The 12,002-nt window shown below is 44.0% G+C and overlaps 1 protein-coding gene and 1 long non-coding RNA gene across 6 annotated transcripts in view; both read right to left on the reverse strand.

The window, feature by feature from the left end:
- The window catches only part of SPATA18 (spermatogenesis associated 18), a 40,681-nt gene extending 38,726 nt beyond the window's left edge, over window positions 1–1,955 (reverse strand). For 2 of the 3 annotated variants that reach the window (XR_004628871.1, XM_034671828.1), the window contains exon 1: window positions 1,523–1,955. Coding sequence is in view for 2 of the 3 variants with exons in the window: in XM_034671828.1 (XP_034527719.1) it covers window positions 1,523–1,609 (87 nt within the window). In the remaining variant the exon portion in view is untranslated. The remainder of the gene's footprint in view (window positions 1–1,522) is intronic. The other variant, XM_002919408.4, reaches the window with a different exon arrangement.
- Window positions 1,956–4,483: 2,528 nt separating this feature from the next.
- On the reverse strand, window positions 4,484–11,932 carry LOC109489661. 3 transcript variants are annotated; one of them, XR_002142714.2, is made up of 4 exons: window positions 11,425–11,927; window positions 11,198–11,338; window positions 7,874–8,202; window positions 4,484–7,060 (listed from the first exon to the last, which is right to left on the reverse strand). It is a non-coding gene; the product is annotated as an uncharacterized LOC109489661 (long non-coding RNA). The 3 variants fall into 3 exon arrangements; XR_002142713.2 differs by having other exon boundaries at window positions 7,870–8,202; XR_004628872.1 differs by lacking the exon at window positions 7,874–8,202 and having other exon boundaries at window positions 11,425–11,932.
- Between the last annotated feature and the right edge of the window lie 70 nt (window positions 11,933–12,002).

Below are 12,002 nucleotides of genomic sequence, written 5' to 3' on the forward strand. Positions count from 1 at the left end.
TAAACGTTGTCTTGTGACAAACTGAATATACTTTTTGAAGAAAAAAAAAGTCACTTTTTTTAAGTAATCTCTACAGCAAATGTGGGGCTCAAACTTACAACCCCGAGATCAAAAGTCCCACGCTCTACCAACTAAGCCAGCCAGGCACCCCAAACTAAACATTCAGAGTTTATTTAGGCCAAGGGGCAATAACGAAAGAAGGAGGGGGGAGGAAGGAAGAAAGGAAGAGAAAAGGGAAAAGGAAGAAAAAATATGCTGTAAGAAGTTTTAAGAGGTAAACTTTAATTTTCCTGCAATCTTGATGGGGAAGGAATAGTCACAGTGCTCATTCTCTAAAAGTGGGCAAAGATGGTAAACACTGAACACTAGAAAGGGGACAAGGAGCAAGCTGTAGGTATCCTTCACCTGCCCTCCACCACAGAAGCCCTGGTCAAAGGGTGAATGGGAAAGGCCAGAGACTCAGACAGCATCCAGTTGCATTTTTCCTGATAGGATTCCAGAAACGAGACGATTTAAATTCAAAGAAATTTGGGGTCTGAAAAAGAATATCCTCTAGTTGAGTGAGTCTGTCCTATTTAACAGATGAGGTACTGAGACCCAGAGAGGTGAAATAAATTCAGCCAGTACTACCTAGAGCCAGACCCAGACAGAACTTGGTGTGGGGGAAGGGTCTCATTCCAGGTCCACAGGTGCCCAGGTCTGTCTGCCTCACTGTAGGAGTGGGACGCTCCTATTTAAGACAGAGAGATCAAACCCAGCAAATGCAACACTGAGTTGTACTTAATGTGCGGGGGAGGTTAACGAGAGCCGGAGTGGGGGGTGGGGATTAATGAGACTTGAAGAGCTCTATGGGTTTGATGACAAAATATTGACTTCCTACAAATGCCTTGGTAACAGGCCTCCTGAAGTCTGCCTTGGTGTGAAATTGTGCCTTACTTGCCATGCTGACCAGCACACAAGTGAAACCCGCAACACTGCCAAGTGTCCATCTCACTGACATCTGGGTAATAACTCCTGGGAGTATTTTTATAAAAATTCATTGTGATACAACCCCTGAGTACCCTCAGAGACGTGCGGAGAGGCAGGACCGGGGTGCAGTAAAAAAAATAAAATTAAATTTTAAGAAAACAATTCGAGTTGGGGATAGGGAAGCGGAATGCTAACGGAGGGGATGGAAGGAAAAGCAGCAGGCTGGACCCTGGCGGACCTCTGGTCTTTCCCGTTGCTAGGGCCGCGAGCGTCCTTGGTTACCGCTAGGCAGAAGGCGCTCTCTGTGCGTGGACTCCGAGTCTGCGCTCCGCGGGCCGCGCCGCCCCAGCGCCCCCTGGCGTCACGGGGACAAAAGGGCACCTGCAGACCAGTGCCCTTCCTTCCTCCCCCGCGACCCGGGTCCAAGTCGGGGTCCGGGTGAGGAATGGCGGTCGCCGGGGCTTTGCTAAGCGACCACCCCGAGCCAGCCCTAAAAGGGCTCTGCCAGGAACTAAAGCGAGGGCGAGCCCGGGGCTCTCCCACCCGGACTCACGTTGTACTCTCTCAGCCAGCACTCCAGCTTGTCGTGCATCGATCGTAAAGTTTCGCTCGAGACCAGTTTCCTCAGGTTTTCAGCCATCGCTCACTTTAACACTCGGCCCCGCTCTGGGAGATGGAGACGTGGAGGGGACGAGGCGGTGGCCTCCGCAGGACCCGGGGGTGATGTGGCGGGAAGGGTGTTATTTTCCGGAGGGGCTCAGAGCGTGGCTGGTGCTTCCATCCTCCCCCTCGGGTCAGACCGGGCAGGGTTCGGGAAACCGGGGGGGAGGTGCCCTGGGCCACAGCCGCCGCCCCTCATCCGCCGCCCCGCGCGGTCTCTCGGCTCCCCCGCGGCCGCCCCGAGCCCCCGGCCATAAATACCCGGGCGATTATTAAACAAACCTTGACGTGGGCGGGCGGCTGCTAGGGACGCGCACCGCGCGCTCCTTGGCAACGCCCGCCTCCGTGGCCAGCCCCAACTGCAACTCCCACCCAGCGCCCACCCCGCCGCTCTCCCCGCAGCCCCCGGGCCGCACACCCGCCCTGGCGCGCCCTGGAGCCGCTCCTGCTCCTGCTCCTGCTCCTGCTCCTGCTCCTGCTGCTGCTCCTGCTGGCCGAGGGCGAGGCCGCCCAAGGCCCCTGACCCTCCGGATGGGGACGGGGGCTGGAGGGGCTAAGGCTACAGAGGGCGGCGACTCCATCCCTTGATGGACCGAGACTCACCCGCAGTGAGGGGTGGGGGCATCTCGAGGTCTCTTGCCCGAAAAAGCAAAGGTGGTTTCTCCGTTGACAGTTTGGTTAGGCAGTAGGTAAGCACCTGTTTGGCGTCTTCCTTTATTCTTTAACTTCTCAGACCTTCGCTGCTTCATGTGTAATCCGTAGAATTTGGTGGGTGCCCAAGTCAGGAGATTAGAAGCTCCAGGACGTTCACAAACCAAAGTTAATCCTCGGGTTTAGACAAGATTTGGTATAGTTTTACAATCACTGAGCACTCTAAAGTTTCATTTAATTCTCATTCTCTAACTGAAACTTTGTGAAAGTTCAGACCCCGTTTGGCACTATTTCAAAAGGGTGCATTAAGCCACAGTGATAGTTTAAACTGCTTAAGAAATGAAACAATTTCAACCATCATTGAGCACTTTAGAAGCCCTTATTTTATGTGCATCAAATGATGAGCTGATTGCAAATCATTCTTATCTAGTCATTAAAACAGCAGGAGTGGAGTGGGGCCCCAGCGAGCTACCTAGCTAGTTTAATTCAGTTCCATTTCTTTAGGTGCTTGAAAATATATGAACATTGCCCATGTCCAAATACGGTAATATTCAGAATTATATCGCCTCTTTTTTTTTTCTTATTTCTCTTAATTACAGTGGTTTTACTGTCCAATGAAAATGAAAGGCTCATTTCTGGAGCCTGGGTTGCTACTACCTTCTGTAGACTATAAAATAAGAACTATAAAAGTTCTCATCAAAGGAAAAAAATTTGTGACTATGCGTAGTGATGGATGCTAACTAGATTTATTGTGCTGGTCATTTCACAACATACGCAAATGCTGAATCACTACGTTGTACACCTGAAACTAATATAATGTTATATGTCATTTATATCTCAATAAAAACAAAAGGAACAATAAGGATGACCATAAGGGGACATAACATGTTTTATCATAGTAGAGTACTAAAGTAAAAGAAAAACAAACAGGGGCGCCTGGGGCGCAGTCGTTAAGCATCTGCCTTCGGCTCAGGGCATGATCCCAGCGTTCTGGGATGAGCCCCACATCAGGCTCCTCACCTAGGAGCCTGCTTCGTCCTCTCCCACTCCCCCTGCTTGTGTTCCCTCTCTCACTGGCTGTCTCTATCTCTGTCTAATAAATAAATAAAAATCTTTAAAAAAAAAAAAAAAGAAAAACAAAAAACCCACTAAATATTCATTAGACAGTTTCTTCCTTTAAAAAATATGTAAAGGAGGAGGAAGGGAATGGACAAAAATCCCACGGATTTCTTAATTTGGGGCCAATTATTGCATATTTCAATAGGCAGTTGGAATCTTTGAGCAGTCCTATTTACTTATTCATAAAAAACACGTTGGAATATTTGCTTATATCAGATTAGGGATTAAATCCTCTTCCTTTCTGTGGGCTCTTTAAGTGCTACTCCTTGGTTACACTGTCTATAAACAAGAGACAATAATTCTTACTTCACAGGATTATTATGAGACTAAAAAAATGTGTGTGAAGTGTTTAACACAGTGCTTGGCACAGTGCTTCACAAATGCATGATCATTATTACTACAATGTAGATGACAGTATTATATTTAACAGCGATAACTAGGTTGGAAACAATCTAAATCTCTAACAATACAGTGATGGTTGAGCAAATCCTTCAATGAAATGTTACACAATAGAAATCTTGTTACTGAAGAATATCTAGTATCTAGGAATTCTCACTACATAAAGTTAAGTGAAAAAAGCAGGAACACTAAATTATATATATTGTGTTATACAATATGAACCCAAAGCATGATTATAGATTATTTTAATTTGCTCCTTTACACTTTTCTGATTTCCCAAATTTCTACCATGAACACTGATTGCTTTATGAAAACTTATTCAGAAGCAGAGTTACCCAAAGAATTTTACCACCTTCAGAAAAATGTTAGCCAAAATTTCAATATTAAGCTGATTCAGAACAGAATGTGCTTTGACCTAATGTCCAAATTACTAATGTAATAGTCTTATAGTCTTAGGATAGAATGGGTCTTTGAAATCACTTTAGAATTTGCTACCTGATATTGTTTATCTTTACATATCCTCTAGCCCCACAGCTGGATCTGAGACCCTTATTGCCTGCAGTCATTTCGGGTACCCCTTGGTTTCCCCAGAACTCCAGAGCATGTGCTGTGTGTAGCAGGAACTTCACGTTTGTCAATAACAAAGCAGCATAGCTATCCATGACTCAAAACAAAGGAAGCGTTTTAGGTATTTATTCATTATTTACTCCCCACTACTTCCAAAAGAGGATCTGAAACAGTAAGAGACTTGTAGAAAATATCATTGTTAGATTAGAAATATTTTTTTAGTGGAAAAAAGCAAAAATGCCCCCAATTTAAGCCTATGTACAAAGATTGAGCTTCATTTAACATTTAATCTGTACCTTGTAGAAGCCAACGCAGAAAGGAAAATGACTTTTATAATCATTATTATTATTTGAGTTTAAAACCATACATACCACTTCTTTGAATGGAACACATTTTCCTGGTACCAGTTACAAAATATGCTTATCCTTTTCCAAAGAGCCTAGAACAACACAGATGATGGTGTCTTTAATACCTCCCCCACTTTTTAAAGAAAATACAGAAATAATCTTGATATGATTTTTCCTTGTGGTCACCTTTGATCAATGCCAAGGGGAGTAACACTAGAACTCATACCAAAGAAAGGGCTAAGCAATTTCTTAGCTCTCTGGTGATGTTACCTGATACAAGCTTAGAACTGCCATACCTGTAGGAGTAAGTGGACATCCTCATAAGTGCCCTTCATAATGATCCCCTCCACAGAGCTTTTGATGAGTGCTGGATGGCAATCAATTTAAGAGAGAGCTGGAGCCTGGATTGCAAATTGTCTATGTTGCTGATGAAAGAAGAATCCATATGCTTCATATTACAAGCGTGTAGCCAACCAGGTTGAATTCTATTTTTAAAGCTTATTTTTTATACATATGGAAGAAAACATCAGATTACTAAAGGCTCTATTTGGAGAGCATTTGAATTTTGTCTCAATTTGATTATTTTAGGATATTCTCACTAGGCAATTATTTGGAAAGAAAAGATAAAATCAAATTTTTCTTTCGTGGTACACTAGCAGGTATGTTGAAGAAGTGGGAAGAACAATACCCTTGGATCATGATGAAGACTCTTGCTTTATCTCACCCTCTGCCAATTAGGGGTTTCTTGTGACTTTATATAAGTCTTTAATCACCCCGAGCTTCATTTTTTTCCATCTACATAATGAAAAACGTAGACTAGATCAGCTCTAAGATCTCTTGCAGTTCTGACATTCTTTAATGCTGGTTGTTTCGTTTGTTTCTTTTAACATACTGGGTAGGGTTCAGATTGAGCAAATCTTGCCCTTTATTTCAAGTTTTGGTTCACAGCTCAGCTTAGGTCAAGTCTGGATTCTGAGAGCATTAGTCAATCACTGAAAGTTGAGCATTTTTTTTTAGTACAATTTACTCTGCCGGCTTGCTGGAATAACTAACGCACCTAACCTAGGAAATAAGCAAGGGGTTTCTCTATAGTTGCACTTTTAATAAATTTAAACCCAGTGGAAACTGACAAAATCTTCCTAACTAACTACCCCCAGGCTCTCAGAGCTCATCCCCATTCTTCTTCATGCTTTCTCTCTTTCACTCTTAGACATGTTGATATTGTTGCAATTATCACACCCTATTAAACTCATTTGTCTGCCTCCTGTATAAGCTTGTGAGCTTCTTGAAGAAAGGGACAGAGGTTTATTTAGCTTTCCTCAGCATAGGAACTGACTCATTCTAGGACCTCCATAAAAATTGTTGAACTTGAGGCACCTGGGTGGCTCAGCCAGTTAAGCATAAGTACCCCAGGGTCCCGGGATCAAGCACTGCATCAGGCTCCCTGCACAGTGGAGAGCCTGCTTCTCCCTCTCTCTCTCTCTAATAAATAAAATCTTATTTAAAAAAAAAAGTTTGATGAGCCAAATTGTTAGTAAAAAGCGAAAGAAAAAAAAAAAGAAAGAAAGAAGGAAGGGAGGGGGGAGATGATTGGCTACTTTATATCTGATGTCATAATCCTGTTGAGGCAAAAGAAAGCAAAGTTTTACTATCCAGTTGATGGTTCTTACGGCATCATAATTCTACCACCCAGCCAGGAGCCACCTGTTCTAGAGAAGGGTCATGTGACAAACGTCTGGATAGAATAGGAAAAGTCCTTAATTTTAGAGTCCTTAACTCTAAATGTTACCTGCATCGGTCAGCTGGGGAGATTTTTAGTTGGGGGATTTTAAGACACCAACAAAAGATTCACCGAACCCAGTCAGTGTAGTGAGAGGTGTGTCTGTATGGAGTTCCACACTACTCTAAACACAACCACATGCAACAGACTGCAAGGACATACAGTGGAATCCTCGTCCTCATTTTCAGTTCTTCCTCACTCAGGACAGTTGCCCACCCTTAGCCGGGGTGGCTGAAAGAATATTCTGTTCAGCTCTGGCCTGGATGCTTTTACAGGTGCCCCAATCCTCTTCTGCGTGCTGTGCTATTCTTGTCCGACAGCTGTCTGTGTTAGGACCTTCTTTAGGGTAGGGCCTGGTGCATCTGAAGAAAATCTTTTAACCTCTTCTCACCCACTTGCATGAAGCTTCCTTTAAATCCAGTTTTCCTTGGTGGTCTTGCTGGGGCGCTTTGTCTCCATTTCCCGGTAGCCAAACACTCATTTGTCCAGGTACTTCGTGTTCTCTAGTCTGAGGGCTCCTCGCACTCATTTTAGCAGCTTCATTGGGTCCTTTTTGTTCTCTGCTACACTGCAGGAAAGGAAAAGATTTTAAAAGAAAAAAAAAACCCCACTGCCCATTGGAGAAAGACCCAGTTGGTTGGGATCTGAGCTGAAGGCAGGTTCCCCCACTGCACAGAAGCAGGGATGCTGTTTCCCGTGTCATGCCAATAAGCATTCCCTGCTCACAGCAACAGCTCAGAATGTTTCTGTAGAATTATTTCATGCCTCTTATTGGTTACGTTACACAAATAAAAGGAAGATTTTGATCAATCACAACTGTATCACCTTAGCACCTAAATAAACTATAGAGCTTTTGTAGCAAATACAGATTAGAAGGGATGGGGAGCCAGTGTAGTGTGACTTTTGAGAGCCACAAGATACCCCTCCTATCGCCACCCAGGTTTTCATTATCATTGTGATGGAATATTGAGGCATCCTTGCCCTCAAGGTTTTCAGCTCCGCTAGCTAAATGCAATGGCAAATACTTGGCTCTGAAAATGGCCATCGAAGAGGTGCACTTAGGATACATTAAGGTGTTGCAAATGTACATTGGGTGTGATCTACCCTGTAAGGTGTCCTTATTTAAATATCCCAGGAGAGGACCTAGGACATGAGGGCAGTCCCTAAAATGAAGGATGTTGAAATAGGTTTTTTCATCACATTTGATAAACACTGACTGGATTTCTAGGTGACAGAAACATCTGCCTTAATCATAAGGCAGGATTAGACTTGGTCTCTACTCCCTAGCATCTCACAGTCTGTTCAGAAGAGAGATACATAACCATAGATCAATGTGACAAGTTACAACAGTAAATAAAATTCTATGGAAATACTTACTGACCCTTCCCTTACTTCCTCCTCCAGCTCCCTGAAGAAAGGATCAAAGGAAGTTGTAGAAGAGAGTGACATTTAGAGCCAAATCTGGAAGGATGGAGAGGAGTTTCACCAGGAAGAGAAGAGATGATGGAAAAGAATGGACAGTAGCAAAGAGGCATGAAATTGCATGGACAGGCAGGGAATGATGAACGCTAGTCCAGGGTGACTTTAGGGTATTCAGGCAATCAGAGACAAGACTGTGAAGATAGTCCTGAGTTCAACTGTGATAAGTCTTGCATATCAAGCTGAAGAAGTTGATCATGATTTTGTAGGCAGTGGGGAAGCAGCAAAGACCTGTAAACGGAAAAATGATATGTTTGAGTGTCTTTTTTATATCATATTAGTGCTCCGAGAGGTGAAGTTGGAGTAGTGATGGACCCAGAAAGAGTGCTTACGGGACACAGATTGGAGAGTTAATGAGGTGGTTCTCTGGAGTAATGCATGGTGACCATTAGAGTGGACATGCATGTCAGAGACACTTAAATGTTAGTAATATTTTTTACCCAATAGAAGAAAATTAATCCAATATTCACTCATTGGAGTTATTAAGTGCATGTTATTTACTTGATTCCTAGTATGTTCAGGATTTGGAACACAGAAGTGGTAACACATTACCCCTGCTTTGTAATGAACTTACAGTCTACTCTGGAGCAAACTATACATGCATGAAAAGTAAAATAACACAATACAGTGTATTATTAAGTATCAAAGGAGCATCATAGCAAATCAGTGCAATAACAATTACTGAGGACCACAGAAATCAGAAATTTGTAATGAGGGGAAAAAAAGTAAGAAGGGCTTCCCAGAAGAGCTATCCCTTGAGCTGAGTTTTGGTGGACAAGGAGGAGGACAGCTATAGATAAAATAGAGAAATAGGCACATCACAAAAGCACAGAGACATTAAGAACTTGATGCATTCAGGTAAACAGATGGGAACTGCAAATACTACATGACTGGAGTGAAGGATGAGTTTGTGGAAGGGGCAGGAAATGAGGCTAATAAGAGGTAGACAGGGACCAGAAAGTACAGAGCTTTACGTGCTAATATAAAGAATTTTCATTGTGAAAGTTATTGGAGGATTTTCAGGTTCAGGATGGAGTGTCATGATTAAGTTTGTTTTTTAGAAAGATCACACTACAAAGAGTACAGAATGATTTTGAAGGTTTCTGACTGGACAGTGATGTCATTCACTAAGGGAACACACAAACAGCAGATTGGGGGGAAAGATTTTAAGTCCAATTTTTTTTTCTTAAAGATTTTATTTATTTATTTGACAGAGACAGACAGAGAGGGAACACAAGCAAGGGGAGTGTAAGAGAGAGAAGCAGGCTTCCCACCAAGCAGGGAACCCAATACGGGCCTCAATCCCAGGACCCTGGGATCATGACCTAAGCCGAAGGCAGATGCCTAATGGCTGAGCCACCCAGGCACCCCGATTTTAAGTCCAATTTTTTGATGTGTAGGGCTTAAGTGTGTATTAGTTTCCTAAGGGCTACTCTAACAAATCTGATGACTTAAAACAACAGAAATTTATTTTCTCACGGTTCTGGAGGTTAGAATTCAGAAAATCAGCAGAGCTGGTTCATTCTGGAAGCTCTTAGGGAGAATCTGATCCATGCCTCTCTCTTAGCTTCTGGTAACAGGTCTTGGCATTTCTTGTCTTATAGAAACATTACTCCAAACCCTGCCTCTGTCTTTACATTGTCTTCTCCTCTGTTTCTTTGTCCTCTCCTCCTCTTTTAAGGACACCAGTCATGAGATTTAGAGCCCAACCCAAATCCAGGGTGATCTCTCTTGAGATCCTTAACTTTTTTATATCTGCAAAGACCCTATTTCCAAATAACATCACATTCACAGGTACTGGTGATTAGGACTTGGATATATTTTTGCGGGGGGACACTATTCAATGTATTATAAAGTGAAAGAAGGGATAACTGTCTTCATAATCTGACTAGTGCTCTAGCCTTGGTTTGCACTTCCATAGGCAAAACGAAATGCAGAATTAAGGACTGTGTTATGCTGTAGAAAGAGCAAAAACTTTAGTCAGAAGGATCTAGGTTCAATCCAGGCTTTATATTAGTTGAAAATTTGGTTAGCCTTTAAACCTCTATGAGTCTTGATTTCTTTATTTGTAAAATGGGAATAATACGACCTATTATAAAACTGGCAGGGAAGTTGAAGACTCATTCCCAGGCATATGGTAGACTCTACTATTTCAAAAAAAAAAAAAAGGCATGAGGACAACACATTTGGGAATGACCCACATTAAAGATGGGGTTATGTGAATATACTGGTGTTTAGACTATAGCAACTGGCATCAAGAAGAATTGAGAGGTGTCCTGTCAGAGAGATGGAGATCAGCAATGAGGACTCCAAGAGAAGGTGACTTTTCAGATAGTCAAAGGGGCATTTGGCATCAAGAAAATTAACTATCAAGTATCTTACCACCTAAGTCAAAGAGAAGTTAGCAAAATAAAGGCAAGTCTTCTAGTCTTAAAATCTGGGGTATCAGGCAGATTTCTAACACATTTATGAAGTTTCTGTGCTATGCTAGGCATTCCAGGTAAAAGGATGAGTAAGACATGGACCTTCCAGACAGAGCTCACCATCTTTCAGGTGACATCAGACAGGTAAACAAGATAAAATACAATGCAACGTGAGGTGCTACAAAAGAGAGCCGAGTTAAGGGACAGATGAGCCACAAACTGCCTGTGGGAGCCTGGGAAGGCTTTAGAGAGAATGTGACATTTGGATGGATTCTAGGAGGATAAATAAGAGTGTGCTTTCCAGAGAGAAAAAAAGCTCTTCCCAAGCAGAGGAAAAAGAGGCAAAGCATAGGAAGGAAGGACTATGGCACCAGAACTGGAGACGGGAACTAAGGATCTGTCAAAAGCCCAGTTATCTGAGCTGATAAATGGAACCACATCCAGACTATTAACAGACTTATTGCTGACTCCCAACGCTTTGGGCTACAACTTACAGTTGTCCTGGTTAAGACACAGGTTTGTCCTAGAGATCCTAGCGGGACTGAGCATAGAGATGTGAGTCAGTGGTTCTAGCATCTGGGAAAGAAGATACAGAGATTGATGACCAGGGAGCTATGGACATTAGCCAAAATCAGAGAGAAGGGAAAAGTTTGTGAGGGATTTCTTATGCACCAGATGCACCAGATGCATAAGATGCATAAGATGCACCAGATGATCTTAATTTATACTTTACAGCAATGTTCTGATGTAAAGCAGGTAGAGCAGTGAAATAACAGCTCCAGTCACCAAAAAGCAAAACTGACCTGGTTTCTAGAGAAAGAAAGCTTGTGCCAGCTGGTCTCTTTGCTGTTTCCTGCTGTGAGGCAGCCCTGGGGCCCAAAGATGCTTTCTAGAAGCGGTTTCAGCTACCTGAGGAACAGTGCTTCCACCTCGGTTTCACTGCACTGAAAACAAAAAACAAAATGCTAAGAAGGGCGTTGGAGTCTACTGACAACGAGGAACAAGGAATGTGTGCTCACGTTACTTGTACCTTTGGTGGCACATTCCCAGTGTGCAGTCTCCAATACTAAATGGAAAATCCACCCGCAATGCCACAGAAGATAGCATCAGACTTCACAGGCCCTCCAAAGTTAAGAAGCATCCCTAAAGCGCTTTTACGTCCTCCTTGAGGCTTCTCAAGTTTCCAAGCTTTTAGCGGGCTAATCGGCAACTTGTTAACGTCCATGCACACTGTCACAACTCCCCCCTCCCCGTCCCCATGTGCTCTCCAAAACGCCCCTCCCCACCCTGGCCAGGGAGACCCCGGCTCATGAGGCGAGGGGGACGTCACAGCTCGGGACCGCTCCAGCCGACCGTGATGGGAACTGAGAGCGAAGGGAGAGGCGAAATCCTCTTTTGAAGCGCCCTTTCGGCAAAATCCAAAGGCTGCCCGAGTTCGCGTGAACACCCGTGCGCCGGAAGGCGCGCCCCGAGGCCAAAGCGCTGGATACAGGGGCGGGGAACCTCCATGCCCCCAGCGGGGCTGCAGCGCGCGGCGCCTCCCCCTCGCCCCCAGCCAGGGCGCAGGCGCAGGCGTGCGGGGTGGCGGCCGCGGCCGCGGTGCGGAGG

The sequence above is a fragment of the Ailuropoda melanoleuca genome, chromosome 11 (genome assembly GCF_002007445.2).
Source record: "Ailuropoda melanoleuca isolate Jingjing chromosome 11, ASM200744v2, whole genome shotgun sequence".
Classification (NCBI taxonomy): domain Eukaryota; kingdom Metazoa; phylum Chordata; class Mammalia; order Carnivora; family Ursidae; genus Ailuropoda; species Ailuropoda melanoleuca.